This window comes from Rousettus aegyptiacus, unplaced genomic scaffold (genome assembly GCF_014176215.1).
Source record: "Rousettus aegyptiacus isolate mRouAeg1 unplaced genomic scaffold, mRouAeg1.p scaffold_m13_p_15, whole genome shotgun sequence".
NCBI classification, from domain to species: Eukaryota; Metazoa; Chordata; class Mammalia; order Chiroptera; family Pteropodidae; genus Rousettus; species Rousettus aegyptiacus.
The window spans coordinates 7,884,779-7,902,137 of NW_023416290.1; the positions used below are offsets into that span (position 1 = coordinate 7,884,779).

A 17,359-nucleotide genomic window follows, 5' to 3' on the forward strand; every position below is an offset into this window, starting at 1 on the left:
AGTCGGGGTCAGACCCCGCGTCGTGGCACTTACGTCATTTAACTTTCCTGCGTCTTCATTTTTCACCCGTAAACTGGGTTATAACATTTAATCCTATTTTGTTTTCATCACAAATTAGTAACCTCATTTAACAGAGAAGTAGGGTCTGTCTGAGGGAGAAGCCGTGTGTCAGAAAGGACTGTGACCGAAGTGGTTCGCCGTGTCCTGGGAGGAGGAGGAATCTGCTCCTCAGGGGACACCAAGTACCATCATAGGACAGATCGGGGACCAAGCGCCAGTGCGTGTTCAGTATCGGGTGCTTTGGGACGTCCGGACAGGGAGGGCCCGACCTCCGGACCCGAGCAGCGGGCCGAAGGCTTCAGCGACACCCACGTTTTTCCGAGTGAGGGATCCGTCGCAGCTTTGCCTGCTCGTGCCCCGGGCGTGTTTGGGAAAATGTTTAAACCACAGTGCTAAGTGTATATTACTCTACTAGCGACTTGGCATGGAGCCTTCGTGCAAAAAAAAAAAAAAAAAAAAAAAAAATTTGCTGATTTTGACATCCCCTTGGAAGGCAGCGAACAGAAAATAACCCTCTCCTTGCCTTTGAGCCCGATCCGGCCCCCAGCCCGGGTCTCGTATCTGTAATTTGAGGGGCAAAGGACACTGTCTTCGAGAGCCCCTTCTCTCACCGAGCCCCGAGTTCCTTGCGGCTCGGAGTCGGGGTACGTCCTAGAGGGAAGGATGCCGGCCCCAGTGAGTGCCACCTTCCCCGACTCCACAGCCATCGAGGGTAGAGGTCCGGACGGGCCTTCTGGGACCACACAGCTCTGCTGCCAGCGCAGCCTCAGCGAGTGTGGACCACCTCCCTCAGCCTGCCAGTCCTCTCTCTACGTGATTGCCGTCACCACAGAAGCTACCCGGATAAACGGTGGGCCCTGCTGTCCCTCCATGACCTAGCAAAATGTAATTTCAAGTCTTCAGACCTCTGCCACCCTCTTGGACCTAATGGAGTTGAGCCATTCAGCAAGATGATGTCCCTTTGGGTTCTGCAGCATTTAGCACACCGTCATTTGTCACCCATATATTTAGTTATTAACTTCTGTCTTCCCCGCTAAACTCTTAAGTACCTTGAGGGCAGGGACTCATAACTTGATCCAGCCTCCAAAGCCAGCTCCTCGCTGTCACCTGCCACCCCTCCCCCCCACAGAACTCTCCCCCTCCCCCCTCCGACTCTCTTCCCTGCCCCTCCTTCCTCCCGCCGCCTGTGGGGCCTTCCTGCCTCGGGGCCTTTGCACTTGCTCTTTCCTCGGCCTGCGAGGCGCTCTCCCTAGACACCCACACAGCACTGATCACTTCCCTTGCCTGCCGTGTTTTTTCTCCTTAGTGCTTCTCACTATCTGACATACTATACCTTGTGCATACTCTCTTGTTTGGATGTCTGTCCCACTCGAATCTTAGCTCCAAAGTGGGGAGGGTCTCCGTTAAATGGTGTGTCCTTAGCATCTGGAAAAGACACCTAGAACAGAGCAGCCCCTTAGTAAATAAATTCACACTCATCAGTAACCACTTTTCTAAGCTAAGGCACCCACCGCCTAGCTCAGATGGGTGCTGAGTGCAAAACCTGCCAGTGAATCCAAAGGAGTCACTACTTCTGTCCCAAGCAGGGCCCCAGGCCAGACGCCCAGACACGTTAAGGGTCCCTTTGGCATCTTAAGCCTCAACAGGACAGATTAGTGCATGAAACACGCTTACCTGGATGAACTGGCCGTGGTGGCCCTTATGTGTGAGTGCTGCCTTAGGACTCAGGTTCTAGAATGACTTGAACTTAAAACCCTACCATGAAATTTTCGAAAATTCATTTCAAGAGTTACAGTTTCAGCATGTTCAGTCTTTGGAACCAGAACTTATTTTCCCGTGGAATTTAGTATGTTCTGCACTCTGTGAATCAAGCACCAAGGAGGCTTTTGGGGACTGTGTGCGGCATCCGAAGAGATGGGGACACTTCCATCCTCTTCTGCGTCTGTAGGTTCCTCCTTGCAGCCTGGTGGTGGTTCCCATGGATCGAGCCCCTTCTGTACCCCACGACCCCCAGTTACCTGATTTGCTGGGTTTAAAACAAATGCGGCCACTAAAAAACAATCAAGTCCAGAAACCAAAAACGAAAACCTAAAATGAGGCTTTTCGGACGGACAGATGCCTTCTTCAGAGGCAGAAGGGGAGCCTCCATCCCTGTGGAGGAGACAGAATTCCAGGCTGTCGGAACGGAGGGGCCTGCGGTTTCGCAGCTGCGTAGGTGCACCTGGCGCCCGTTCACACACGACTCAGCTCCGCTGGGAAATATTTCAGCATCTTCACAGTCTCCATTTTCTGAGAAATTAAAATTTTTAGTAGGACAGCATCAAGACAGTAATACTAGTTTGTCATTAAAAATTTTTAAGAGCAGACACAGCTCATTTCCCAAAACGTTTTCCCAACACATTTATACCATTATTTGTAAACTCATGCAAGGGCTTATAGGTAATGAACTTTCAGCATATATCTTGTGGATTCAAAATTTGTGCGGTATGCATTCATTGTTCAGTGAGCAGCAATTCCAAAAACACAATTTGCACACATGTTCAGGGCTTTTTAAAAAAATTCCAGAGGTGCTAATTAGACCCTTTAAAAATGCTTTTGATTTTTTGTCTGTTGTCATTATAATCATTCTACAAAAGTTCTCCAGATAGAGGAGGAGGATTTCCCTGTTGCCACCACACCCGACTTCGCCTTAATCAGATCCCTGCGAAGTGAGTTTGTACCTGCAGAAGGAGCCTTAAAGCCGTTGACACTTAATCAGCACTGAGCGAGGCACTGAACTAGACTTGGCGTGAGGGCCTCAGCCTAGGGACGGAAAGCCTCAGATGGAGCTAGAGCAGGACAAAACAAACGCAGGATGTGGGAGGACAGCGGCAACAGTGGGGTCATCAACACCATCGGCCATCAGTTAGGTAACTGGCCCCTCAGCCTGAACGGGAATTTACAACTGGCCCCTCTAAGAAAAGCCTCTTAACGTCCTGCTTTTCCAAAGAATTTCCCCCACTCCTAGAGTCAGCCCCATAACCTCAGGTCGACTTTGATGCCTCGGATTAAATTCTTTTTACCTTATCTTTTCCTCTTTCAGTTCCAATCTGTTCTTTCTCCCAAGAACCCCCACTCCCACCCGCCCCCCCCCCAAAAAAAAGAAAACGCTGTGGCTTTTTGGTTTTGATTGTTTGGAGGAAGTTTTTTGAGGTACACCTTTTTTTTTTTTTTTTTTGGTAACTCTAATCAGGCCCCCTAAAAGAGTCATTTACCAACAACATAAAAAAAAAAATTGTATTTCTGACCAGATAAATTCAGAAACTCCTACTCATGATTTAGTAACTCTGTAAACCCAGACGTAAGTAAGCAGATTGTCGGAAAAACTCAAATAGCATTCAACTTCTGAAGTAGGTCTGAATGAATAACTGAGACGTCCCCAGACACACTTGCCAGGAACGACCTGTTCTTAAAACATGAAATGCAGAGTCTACAGGCGAGGCCTCCCGGACTGACTTTTCCCTTTTTCTTATCTGAGGTTACGGACCTCGGGGGAGTGGGCAGGGTTACAAGGTCAAAGTCTTTTCCTCCTCAGAACTTGCTGCTTGCTGGGAGAGGGTCTCCTGGAAAAGACATGCTTTAGAGCAGAGGTTGGGGGGGTCAGGCTTTTAATTCTGTTAAGCAACAGCTGGTTTGAGTTTCTCTCCACTTCAGTCTCCTGCTCCCGTCCTCACAAATCCAGGGAGAGAAAAGAATTTGTTCAGAAGGAACCGGCAACATAAAATACACCTAGTACTGTGGTGCTTTACGGACGTCATCTTTGCTACAAACTGAACGTGAAGCACTCTAGGCGGAGGCTGGATTTTATACAACGACCAACGCTTTAGTCAGGAGGACCTTTTAGAATGTACGATGTGCACCTGGAAATGTCTTCTAATGATATTTTCTAACTAAAACTTTTTAATGAAAATAAGTATAGGACAGGCCTCCGGAGTCTTTGGAGCCTGACTCCGAGGAGGAGTCGTGACAGATGTTAAAGCATGCCAAGTGTGCACTTCCTGTTTCTGGACTGGCAACCATGTCTGTCTCCAAACGCATGTGTCTTCCTTTGGGCGACAGATGTCTGCTGAGTTCCGCTTTACTCAGTTCCGTGCAATCCGCCCGTGCTACAACTCTGCTCGGGGCTGGGGACACGGCATTTAGATACAGGGCGCTCAGGGGCTAACAGGTGCATGAACGTGAACTCGGTCTAGTACGGCTTTAATCCACAACGACGGCCGCCTCTTTCAAACAGTTTACACCTGATGAAAACCAGGTCTGCTCAAATAACAGTGTTCTATGACAAATTTCTAAGTCCAGTACTTAAAATGAATATGTAATAATAGGGAAAGGATTAAAAAAGTAAAAAATAATAAACACTGCATGGTTTGATTGTTTTTATTTAGGTTTTGAAGTCTCCAATGCCTTCTTCCTCATCCTACACATGCGTGCGCGTGCACACACACACACACACACACACACACACACACAGAGTGAGTGAGAGAGAGAGAGAGAGAGAGAGACTGACTGACTCACATCTCTCAAATCAATGGCAAACCAGTAACAGATTTTTCGTCTGGGCTCAGCACGCTGGCCTCAGGCTGTGTTGGTGTGTGGCTCACAGCAATCAGAGGTCATAATTTCATTGGCAGTTGGCATCGGGTTTAATTTTTCTAGCATGTTACGTTTACCGAAATGTCTGGTTTTGGTTATGCGTAGGCATCCACCGAACCAGCTTTGAGCGGCATGTCTTCAGGTACCTGAGGTTTATGGAACACATATGCTAATTGTTTTCAATCACTTTCCTTTCTAAACACAAAAATATGTGTTTCTGAAGCTGGATAACAGTAGTTCTTAATGACATTGCCGGTTTCTCGTGTTGAAAGAGGACCTGAAGTAGGTAAAGATGTCGATTTAACAAGACTGCCACCTACTGATTGGCGGAGTTGGAAAACCGTCCAATTAGTTTCGGGGTTTTTTAAACAGCCATGTGCGGTTTTTCAAAAAAAAAAAAAAAAAGTAAATGCTTTTGGAAAATTGACGTGTATCGTTGTCATTGCATTTTAGGAATGCGACCAAGTTCACATAGACGACGTCTCTTCGGATGATAACGGCCAGGACCTAAGGTGAGCACGCCAAAACGGGCAGTGGCTGTCTCATTTCATAGCTCAGTTGCTCAGCTAATTCAGGTGACCGCTGTGTGGTTAACTCTGGGCTTTTCTCGCATCTAAATAGCACGTATAACTTTGGAACAGATGGCTTCCCAGCCGCAGCGACCAGCGCTAACTTGTGCTTAGCGACGGGCGTGCGGGGCGGCGTGGACTGGATGAGGAAGCTGGCCTTCCGCTACCGGCGCGTCAAGGAGATCTACAACACCTACAAAAACAACGTCGGAGGCAAGTGGCCCTCCCGATGTCTCGCTGGGGTCGTTCACACGGTCTAGGTCTCAAAGTACCGCCCGCTTTAGTGGCGCACTTTTTTGGACAGAGTAGTATTTTTCCGAACAGTTTCGTTGAATCAGTGATTATCCTGCTGTGATTTAGTGATAAAAATATTAGCCTAGAGCTGCTGCTGGTGCTGGCTCCATAACCTAAGTGGAGTGGTGGGACCGGACGGAGTAAGTTTCTTGGGCTCCCCGACATCCTGTGACGGGGGTCCACAGCCCTGGCCCAGAGGACGGACGGCCTGTCCAGCTCCCCCTACCAGGCGGACGCGTGCATGAGTTTGGAGCTCTGCGGCGTCGTTCAAAACGGCTTTAGCCCAGAAGGGAGCGAGCGCACCGGCTCGGTGGCGAGTGGGCGCCGTCACCCAGAAGAGGGGGGGCTGGGAGCGCACGCCGCACGGCCGCTTCCCGCAGCGCCCAGGAGGGACGCGGAGCGGACCTGGGTGTGAGCAGCGGCGAGGGCGCGGCCGCGGGGCGGGGGCCGCAGCGCGGCGCGTTTGGCATCGCGGAGCGGAGCAGACACGCTGCTAAGGCCGCCGCGCGTGCGTTTGAACCCGCAGGCCTGCTCGGGCCGGCCAAGAGGGAAGCCTGGCTGCAGCTGCGGGCGGAGATCGAGGCGCTGACGGACTCCTGGCTGACGCTGGCGCTGAAGGCGCTCACGCTCATCCACTCGCGGTGCGTGGTCCCCAACCGCAGCCCCCGCACACCCCCCCCCGCACCCCCACCCCGTTGCTCCCCGGGGGAATGCGAGCTTTGGGGATTTTTTTTTTTTTTTTAATCTTTCCATTCTCTCTCTCTTAGGACGAACTGTGTGAATATTTTAGTAACAACGACTCAGCTCATCCCGGCATTGGCGAAAGTCCTGCTCTATGGACTAGGAATCGTATTTCCCATAGAAAATATTTACAGTGCAACTAAAATAGGTGAGCTGCTCTTGTTTCGATCGTCTTAACAATGGCCTCTTCTCCTTCAGGCCGGTAAAAATGAAGGGCAGTAAATTAGGCTTTCTTTTTTTCAGAACGCTGGATATCAGAAAGCTAGAAGAACAATGTAACCAATTTTATCGTCAAAATTGGCTTTAGACATCAAGAGAATCCACAGTTTTATTCAGAAATTTTCACTTCACTGGCCTACATTAAGACCTATGCATTTTAGCTATAGGTAACTTAGCATCAATTTTCTCTTAGGCAACCTCAACAAAAATAGTTTATAAGCCAAAACAAAGGGTAGTGTAGAGATAGACAAAGTAGAAATGGAACCTCTAATAACTGTTTCTTTAAATTGTTGCTGCAACTGGGTTGTTTTGTTTGTTTGTTGTTATTTCCTTTATTTTGATTCAACACGTATAAACAATTGACTTTCCTTTTTTGTTATGGGGATACAAAAAACTTAAGTTCTCACAAGAAGGCAACAAAGCTGGAGAAAGGAGACTAATGTGAAGTTTAGTTAGAACTAAACTAAGACAGAATAAAAGTGGGGTACAAAGAAGGCATAGCTCTTGTTCTTAGAGAATTCACTATCCTGCAGGGGAAGCAGACACCTAAAGAGCTGTAATATGATAAATATATAAGTGAGCATTTAGCAAGCATTTATTAGCTGCCCAGAACAGTATTATGCATTTTACGTATTAAAAACCAATCTTCACAACCTTTCCATTTTCCAGATGAGGAAACTGAAGCTTAGAGACTTAATCGTTTGAGTGAATAGGTACAAATAAAGTCTCTCTGATTCCAAGGTCCAGGCACCTTTCCACACCCTACGGGGTCTTACCACTAGGTGCCTGAATGCCCTTCAAGGAGGAAGCATTCACTTCCACCCAGGAGGAGGTGGAGGACAAGTGTCAGGGAAAGCTAAAGGGAAGAGGTGACATCTGAGCTGGGTATAGAAGGGTCATTACACGTCTACTAGGCAGCCGGGCTAATGCGAGCAAAGGGACAGAGAAAACATTCCCTTCCGAGGGACCCCTGAGTGGTTCTGGTTACCAATGTGCAGTGCTCACGGAAAGCTGAAGCTGGAGAGACAGAGTTGGGTCTGGCCTACGTGGCCTTGTGTGTCACCCTAAGGAGATGTTACTTTAGTGAGTTCTGTGGGCGGGGGGAGGAGTATCCTGGTAGGGGAGAAGGAGGCTTTTTTTTTTTTTTTGCTGCCCACCTCTGAAGGAAAAGGGGCAAAAAAGGAATTCCTGTAGGTCTAACTCTCCATCTGACTACACTTTTATACTCCCTCAAAGCACTTACTAAATCATCGCTAAAAAACTGCTTATATAATTATTCGTTCAGTCTCACTGCCCTACCAACCAATAATACCCTTGATAGTCTAGTCTGTCTATCTCTTTCATCACTGTAGCTATAATGCCCAGTACATAGTAGGTGCTCAGGAAGGTTCGTTGAATGAGAGGTGTGAATTTGTTTATTGTCAAGAAGACTGGCACAGAGGTTTCTTTTATGCAACTAGATCAGTGGTAACACTATTAACTGATGGGGAAATCAGGTTTTATGGGAAAGATAAGGGTTTGTTCTTATCAATGTTGAGTTTGAAGAGCCTATGGGATATTCAGATAGCTCTATGAAGCTGAAAATTGTTGGAGTTTGAGAATGACTGATGACTCCTGAGAAGGGCCAAGAATCCTGAAAAACGCTTATAAAAAGAAAGGCAGGTGTCAAATAGAATTCCTAGCAGTCTGAGAAAACGAGAATGTTTATCAGTTTACACCGAGTCAGGTTTTCATCCTCTCTATAGAGAGAGCTGCATTTTGTTCTGTAAACAAGGATCTCAGGGAAAGCTTTATCGGCACATGGGAGTCAGAACAAATTCCAAAGAACCACATAGGACAGAGGGGGCAGCGCCTAACCGCCCAGAAGGACAGAGCGAGGAGACCGTAAATCATGCACCCTTAACTTTCATCCCAAAGCACAGGAAAATGTTAGGACGAAAGGAAATCGCAATAGCAATCCAGTGTTTTTTAATGGGCATTTCGTTTGTAATATCTGACTTCAGTTTTTTTTCAGTACAGAATAAAAATTAGAATTAAAAAGTATGTGACATTAGAAATTATCTCACAACTGATGGTAGGATACTTTTCTATATTTTTAATAAGAAAAGTAAACATTTAAATTCCTATACTTAGTGCTCATTTTGCCATACAATAAGATATAATTTGGGGATCAATGCAGAACATTTAGGAATTTTCCTTTTAGGCAAAAAGGCAGAGTCATAGGAGGAAATGACTGGTATCTCATGTAGCAAAGCTATGATATCCTTTCGACAAATTGGATTTATCAAAATGAAAACTTCAAATAAGACTTCAAATCAGCTTCTAAAAGTCGGCTTCAAGGTTTTTATCTTTATTGTACAAAATGTCTACTTGACCCAAAATTTACAGTGAAGCCTACAGGAGATAGTATACAGGTGAGATATTATCCACCAGAGCTTCACCTTAAAAAAACATCGAGTTTACCTTACTGTTTTCTATGAAAAGGAAGCCTTACAAAAACATTAACATTTCCCTCTAAGGGAAGAAAAGTTTCATGACATCCAAGTTTGGGGTTGTATATTTTTGCAGTGAAAACTATACTTAGTATTCGCTTCTGAAAGTGTTTTAATATTTCACAGTTTAGTGGGCAACTAAATAAGCATTGAAATTACATCCTTTGAATAAGGCTGGCCCTATTTTGTTCTGTCAGATGCAAACTAGAGATTTTAGTGCAAAATACAAATATAAAGCAGACATTTGTTTAAGCAAACAAGCAATTTGTTCGTGTGTATATCTGATCCTTACTTGAAAGAGATGCAGTCCTCGCTCAGCCATTCACATTTGAAAACTATAAACTGCCCCATTGTCCACTAAAATGACCCCGCGGGCAGCGCAGGACGGGGAGCGCCAGCGTCTCCTCCAGGAAGCGACAATGGCCGCATTAACGCAGGGATGTGCCGACGGCGGGGCCGCCATGGGAGCCCAGACCAAGTCTTGACATGGGACAGATAATAGATAGATAAAGGTATTCTGTTACCTTTACCCGCTCTTCCTTTAGGAAAGCACTTTTATTGAACATTCGATGCCTGGGTAAGGCAAGCGCGAGCTCCCTGCAGCGCCCCAAATTACCTGACGCTGATTTCAGAAACAGGTTCACAAGAATATGTCAGGTAAACACATTAGGCTTTGATGGTCTTTAAGTCAAATAGAATCCCAACCTAAAAAGGCAGGGGTAAACTCAAACGAGTGTTTGATTCCTCCATTTCATTTATCCTTCTCAGTAGCCTTTGAATCAGACTTTATTTTCAGAGTTTGATAAATCATGAACCATTTTTAAAGTCAAGTTAAAATATTTTGCCAGAATTGCATGTCTTTGTTTAATTTTACCTTCTAGGGGAAAAAGTACTACTGCAAAACAGTACTTTTCCCCCCAAATGCTATACTCTGATTGACTAACCTGCTTTTTAAATAAGTGAATCCTTGGGCAAAGAGTACGAAAATGGTCAATTTCCAAGGGATGGGACACACTTGAGTAATTAATTCACATTTTTTAAATTATCATGCTGTTGCACATGCCGCCTAAATGGCATATAACAGTGCTCTTCTAGTTTATACAAGTAGGCTAGAGTTGAGTCAGAAGCATAAAAAAAAACAAAAAAAAGGATTTTCTATAAAAAGTTCAAGTGCCACAGCACCGAGTTGCCCAGGCTTTACATTCTTTATCATTTATTTTTGTCCACTAGGAAAGGAGAGCTGTTTCGAGAGGATAGTTCAAAGGTTTGGAAGGAAAGTGGTGTACGTGGTCATAGGCGACGGCGTGGAGGAGGAGCAAGCAGCCAAAAAGGTAAGAGCCCCCGCTGGTGCGTCTTGTCCTCAGAATTCTCTCAGCTGGACCGTTCCCGCGAGCGCCGTTTCTGTGGAGCAGACTGCGGATGCGCTCAGAGCCCTCCGCCCTGGACAGGCGGCGCAGAGCGAGGTAGGAAGTGATCCGTGTGAAGGGCGGCGTGCGTGAGCTCCGGGGTCGTGGATGGTGGCTCTCCACAGAATGAGGACTTCGGTCTGTTGTGGGGGGCCAGGAAAGAAGGCTGGCGCTGGAGCCACCCCCAGAACAGGCAGGCGGCACGCGCGCTGTGCTCATGCCCCTCCTGCGCCCACGGCGGACGTTGCCGAGCGATTGCTACCTTGTCACCTGAGCCCGGATGCAACCTAAGACCCTTCCAGACATTATTTCAGGGAGGCTCTACCAGTTGGGCAGAGCCGACTTGCACAACTATTTGCAGCCCTAGAGTACAATGCCTTCTTTTGATCGTGAGGTCGCTGCCTTGCCTCGAGACACTGGGAAAGGGGGAAGGGAGCGGACCCAACTAGGGTGGCCTGAGCCCCAGTTTGCCCTCATACTTCTGCATATTCTTCTGCATCCCTTCAGCTGTAATTCTGTCATTGCCCTTAGCAAAAGCTTCCTCATCGATGTATCTTATTGCAGTTTAGAGAGGAGGAGGGAGGGGACCACAGTCCATAGCCTGCGGCAGGGTCTACACAATCCAGTAGCCGCCTGCCTTCCCAATCTTTTCCACTCCACTCCTCTCCCTCTGGTTGGTCGCATGACTTACTTGCCTTCCCGTGGCCACGCCTACCACTTCTTCTCTGCCGAGCATGACCTTTTTCTCCAATGTCCCACCGCTATTATCTTACTTACATTTCAAAATCCAGTTCATGTGCCACCTTTTCTGTTTCTCTGGTTTTTTAGAGCTCAGTTACAGTGGCGCTCATTTACACTCTAATTGGAGAAGTTGTTGTAAACGGCTTGGATGCTTGAGCCAGACAGCCTGGGTTCGAATTATAACTCCACCACTTAGTAGTTCTGTGACTTTGAATAAGTTACTTAACTCATTCTCTTTCCTTAGCTGTAAGTGGGGATCATAACAGCACCTAGTCCATTGGGATATTTTAAAGATTTGATTTAGTTGAGATATGTAAAACCCATAAAAGAGAGGCAGGTACGTGTACAGCGTGCAGTAAACGGTAGCCATTGTTTTTATTTGTGTGTGTGCCTGTTTCGGCAGTAAAGCGTGAGAAAGGTCGGGAGCTTCTTTTGCTTTTTTTTTCCATTCGAGACTCTGTCTTTGAACTATTTTATGACGGCCTAAATCTTGGCACAGTTGTACTCTAAATATTTCTTAAGTTGAAGAGCATTAAATATTTTACGAGATTAACCAATAGGACACTTCCCTTCCCCACATACTCACTCATAGAAGTCGCTACGTATTTCCATAAAAGATGCAACAACTCAGTTCTTCTGGAATATTCTAGTATATGCCAAAAATGGTATATAAAGTCACCAGAATGTAGACGCAACATTAAGCATGACTCGGGGTCAGCTTCCTAGAGTCTAAAGATGGCTTAATTCACCTTCAGTGCCTCTGAATTCCAGTAAACGCTTAGCAGCTGACCTCAGTTCTTTCAATAACAGATTATTTCACTTATACCTACAGAAACAGTTTGCCCGGGAGCCTATGCTCCCTAGTGTGGTCAGTAGTGGTGGGAACCCACACATACCTCAGCTCCAGTGGACCTTGATGCTAAGCAGTGTTTGTCACTTAAGCACTGGTTCTGACATTCCAGCTTCACCAAGGGCCAACCACCATTGTCATCAGGTACATCTGTCAGCCCTTTGGGCTGTCTTCATAAAATGAAGTCTTTCCCTGACTAAATTTAGAATATCCCAAACTCAGCCCTGCCTGGAGAGTTAGAGAATGTTTGGTGGGAGTCCAGTTTCAAGTTCGTTTCCTGGGAATGCTTCTGGAACCCCTTCGCCATTCCTGGGCAGGACCTCCTAGTGGCTGGAGGGACATGGAATAGATTTGCACCTCCAAGCAGTGTGGAACTGAAGAGAAGCGTTTCATGCCAGAATGGCTCAGTGCCGAAGGTGTGAATCTGCCTCGCAGGCTGGTCCTTCTCTCTCTCGTATTTACCAAAAAAGGGCTTAATTTCAGGAGACAGTTGCCAAAATGTGGCCTTTGAGCTTGTGGTAGGCAGAGGACGCTTATGAAGGTGATGACTTAAAATGTGAGGAACACAAGTGAAATTCTTCGGGCCCTATCGAGGTTTCTGTGGGCAAGTCCATTCCTAAACCCTTCTGAGCTGTATGTGTCTTAGATGCTTGCCATGGGAGAATGCAACATGGGAAAAGTAAAGGAATTCTTGGTTTGATGTTAGAATGGAAAGCAGTAATAGGACTGAGTATTTGTGCTCTCCGAAGAAACTTTAAATTGTTTCTAGTATTTACTTTTGTATGTTATAGTTTTTATTTGGGACCCACACCCCCCAACCTACAGCAAAAAAAGGAAAAAAAAAAAAAACTAGGCAGCTGCTTGCAAAGAACATCCTCTTCGAGTTTTTTGACTGTGCACGACTGCTCCTAGCTTCAGCTTTCTGTTTTGATTTACTGGGATGTGTGTGTGTGATAAAGAGTCCAGTAGAATCTATCACGAACAAACTTCTTTCTCCTTGGAAACCTACCAGTGTGAGAACTCTGACAAACCTGTGGCCAGAAGTTAAGACTGTTTATGTGTGAATATAAAGTGTACAGATTTTCCAGAAGGTTTGGAGTCCTAAACAAGCCTGCATACGATTCAGATCTCATTAATCTGTCATCCAGAGTGACAATTTCTTTCTTATATTCTGTCTAGACCTTTTAGGTCAACTTATATTTAAATAGCAGTACTTTGCAGATGAGTTAGGAGACAAGGGTTTAATAATTCATGATAGATAATCTTTAAAGTGGAGTTCTGCACAGAAATAGAGAATATTTAGTACTTAACATAGGGCAAATACTTAATTTGGAGGGAAAGACTCAAATTCATCATTACCCCATTTTAAAAATTATAAAAATTCAAGCTAAAGAAATAGATAGTTATCCATGTTATAGATGGATTAATAATCATAATGGAAAGGAACAAGATTACGATCAGTTAAAATGTCCCAGACCATTTTTTAGGCACTTCCTGTTGATTATCTCATTAAAGCCTCACAATAAGTTGCTGAGGAATAAGTCCTCAGACCCAATTTATAGATGAGAAAACTGAGGTACAGGAAGGTAAATAATTTGGCCAAGTTCACACAGCTAGAAAGTGGCAGTTAAACTATTGTTTGAAGCCAATTATGTCTGAAGTTTAAGACAAAATTCCTTCAAGTTATAAACGTTATTTATGTATCTTAAATATGATTTGACTTACAAAAAGGAATTGTCATGCTATTTTTAAATCATCAAAGTGTGTAGTGTTTGTTTCTTTTAGGAGCTAGGTATAACCGTTTAGTATCTTCTTTCCCTTAATTTTACATTCATGATCAAAATTTTAAAAATACATTCTGATACATAGTTTACTTCATGAGCCTTTTAGATTACTAAATAGCGAATCAGTGATGTTATGCTAGTTTGAGCACAAAAATATTTTATAAAATCAAAACATTTTTCCATTGCTTCTAAATCGACTTTAACCATTGAGCTTGTCTTCCTTAGTTTCCTATGTCCTTTAAAAAATCTAGTACAACGAACACTCTTTTCCCGGGAAAGATGTCTTTCATCTCCCTAAATGATGTTCTTTTGCTATAGGTATGCAGTTCCTTTTTTAATCCCAGACAGGAAAACCTCTGACCATTCTGCCAGTCGCCTGTTTTTGTTATGGACGACTGAAGCCCGCTCTGCCGTCCCGTTCTCTTTGCCTGTATAATTCCACGGCTTTCAGCAGTATTTCATCTAACTCTATAATGTTCATCAATTAAAAACACCCCTTCAAAAAGAAAAGGTTAGAAATGCCTTCGTTTATTTAAACGAAGAACATTATTCCATAAAAATCTCTTGCGAGGGTCTTCTGTGGGCGAGCACCTTTCTCCCTGGAAGACGGTACAGTGACAGTGGGAAGCCATTATGACTTTCTTTGACGTGTCGTTGTCAGAGTCTTCCAGGCCTTCTTGGTTACCGTAAACGGCTTCGTTTCCCTAATACAACCTACCTCAAATAATTAGATATACGTATGATTTTTTTAAAAACTTGTAGGCAATAGTCTCTTGCTCACTGAAAAAAAAGTAGTTTTCATTTCTAGAGTGCGAGTGGCCTTGTTTTATAACTCCACACTAAACTTTTCAGAGAATGACTTAAAATAACACCAGTGCAAAAGTGGCAGACGGTCATTATTCTGCATGATGACAATGGTTTCATTTTAAAAATGTCCATTTTAAATGTGCACTAGAAAACTTGCAAAAATTCACAATGAGGCCGAGGACCTAAAGCTCAAATCTAAGCTTATTCAGGAGAAAAATAAGAGCTGCTTTTGTTTGAAAGAAAGAAAGAAATTTTAATGCAATTTTTCACTTTTAGTTTTATTTAAGTGAGACAAGGATTACTGACTGTACTGAATTTTATTCTAAAGCCATTACATTCATTTAGTAGTTAATAAGCACATACTATATGCCAGGATTTTTTTAATGCAATGACTTAGTTTTTTCTTTTTTTCATTGTAGTTGACATACAGTATTATATGAGCTTCAGGTGTACAACATGCTGATCCAACATGTCTATACCTGATGAAGTGATCACATTGTGATAAATCCAGTCTGTCCCCATACAAAATTATTACGATCCTACTGACTCATTCCCTATGCTGTACGTCACATCCACGCAACTCACCACCCCCTGCCCTCCTCCCCTCTGGCAGCCATCAGTTTGTTCCCTGTATCTATGCGTCTGTTTCTGTTTTGTTTATTCATTTCGTTTTTTTTTTTTTTTAGATTATAGACATAAGTGAAAACATATGGTATTTGTCTTTCTCTGTCCAACTTATTTTAGCATAATACCCTCTAGGTCTAGCCATGTTGATGCAAATGGCAAGACTTCATTCTTTTTTTATGGCTGAGTAATATTCCAGTGTGTGTGTGTGCACACCACATTTTCTTTATCCATTCACCTATTGATGGGCACTTAGGTTGCTTCCATATTTTGGCTGTTGCGAATAATGCCGCAGTGAACATAGAGGTGCACACATCTTTTCAAATAAGTGCTTTCACTTTCTTCAGACAGATACCAAGCAGCGGGATTGCTGGGTCATCTGCGGAAGCGCCACACCGTTTTCCAGAGTGGCTGCACCAGTTCGCAGTCCCACCAGCAGTGCACACGGGTTCCCTTTCCTCCACATCCTCACCAACGCTTGTAATTTGGTTGTTTTTTTGTTCGTTTGTTTTGATAATAGCCAATCTGACAGGTGTGAAGTGAAACCTCACTGTGGTTTTGATGTGCATTTTCCCTGGTGATGAGCGAAGCTGACCATCTTTTCATATGTCTGTTGGCCATCTGTATATCTTCTGTGGACAAATGTCCATTCAGGTCCTCTGCCTATTTTTTAATCAGATTGGGTTTTTTCGATGTTGAGTTGTGTAAGTTCTTTATATATTTTGGATGCTAGCTTCTTATCAGATATTTGTGAATATCTTCTCCCATCAGTGGGTTGTCCTTGTGTTCGGTTTATGGTTACCTGCACTGCGCATAAGCTTTTCAGTATGCTTTCTTCTAGGAGTTTTATGGTTTCTGGTCTTACATTTAAGTCTTAAATCCATTTTGAGTTGGTTTTTTTTTGGGGGGGGGGTATGGTGTAAGAAAGTGGTCCAGTTCCATATTTTTGCATGTAGCTGTCCTGTTTTCCAAACATTTATTGAAGAGATGCCTTTTTCCTATTGTATATTCTTGCCTCCTCCAATGTAGATTAATTGACCACATACACATGGGTTCTCTATAATTTCTGGGCTTTCTATTCTGTTCCACTGATTTATGTGTCCGTTTTTCTACCAGTACCGTATTTTTTTGATTACTATAGGCTTTGTAGCGTAGTTTGAAATCAGGTAGTGTTATCTCCAACTTTGTTTTTAAAGATCGCTTTAGCTATTTGGAGTCGTTTGTGGTTCCATATAAATTTTAGGTTGATTTTAGTTCTGTGAAAAATGTCATTGGTATTTTGAAAGGGATTGCACTGAATCTGTAGATTGCTTTGGGTAGGACAGACATTTTCATGATATTAATTCTCCCAATCCACAAGCACAGTATATCCTTCCATTTGTGCCATCTTTAATTTTTCAGCGTCACAGTTTTCGGAGTACAGGTCTTTCAGCTCCTAGCTATTTTCTGATGCAATTGTAAATTAAATTGCTTTCTTGATTTCTCTTTCTGACACTTCATTCTTCATGTGTAGGAATGCCACAAATTTCTGTATATTAATTTTGTATATTGTAACTTTACTGACTTCATTTAACAGTTTTACTGTCTCTTTCCACTTTGGATGCCTTTTCTCCCTCCTGTGATTTGCTGTGGCCAGGACTTCCAATACATGTTGAATAAAAGTGGCAAGAGCAGGCGCCTTGTCTTGTTCCTGATCTTAGAGGAAATGTTTTGCTCTTCACAGTTGAGTAGAATATTAGCTGTGGACTTCATTATGTTGAGGTTTGTTCCCTCTATACCCACTTTGTTGAGAGTTTTTATCATAAATGGATGTTGAATTTTGTCAAATGCATTTTTATTTCATCTATTTGAGATGATCGCAGGATATTTATCTTTCGTTTTGTTGATGTGTATCACATTAATTGATTTGCAGATATTGAACCATGCTGTGTCCCTAAAATAAAACCCACTTGCTCATGGTATATGGTCCTTTTAACATACTGTTGAATTCTGTTTGCTAATATTTTGTAGAGAATTTTTACATCTATGTTCAGCAGGGATATTGGCCTATAATTTTTTTTTTTTTCTTTATTTTTTTGGTAATGTCTGGTGTTGGAATCAGGGTAATGCTGGCTTCATTGAATGAGTTTGTAAGAGTTCA

The 17,359-nt window shown here is 43.8% G+C and overlaps 1 protein-coding gene across 1 annotated transcript in view; it reads left to right on the plus strand.

The window, feature by feature from the left end:
* The window catches only part of EYA1 (EYA transcriptional coactivator and phosphatase 1), a 144,696-nt gene that overhangs the window by 116,946 nt on the left and 10,391 nt on the right, over positions 1-17,359 (plus strand). The window contains exons 13-17 of the mRNA XM_016153718.2: positions 5,146-5,204; positions 5,314-5,474; positions 6,082-6,196; positions 6,323-6,444; positions 10,238-10,338. Of these exons, the coding sequence (XP_016009204.2) occupies positions 5,146-5,204; positions 5,314-5,474; positions 6,082-6,196; positions 6,323-6,444; positions 10,238-10,338 (558 nt within the window). The remainder of the gene's footprint in view (positions 1-5,145; positions 5,205-5,313; positions 5,475-6,081; positions 6,197-6,322; positions 6,445-10,237; positions 10,339-17,359) is intronic.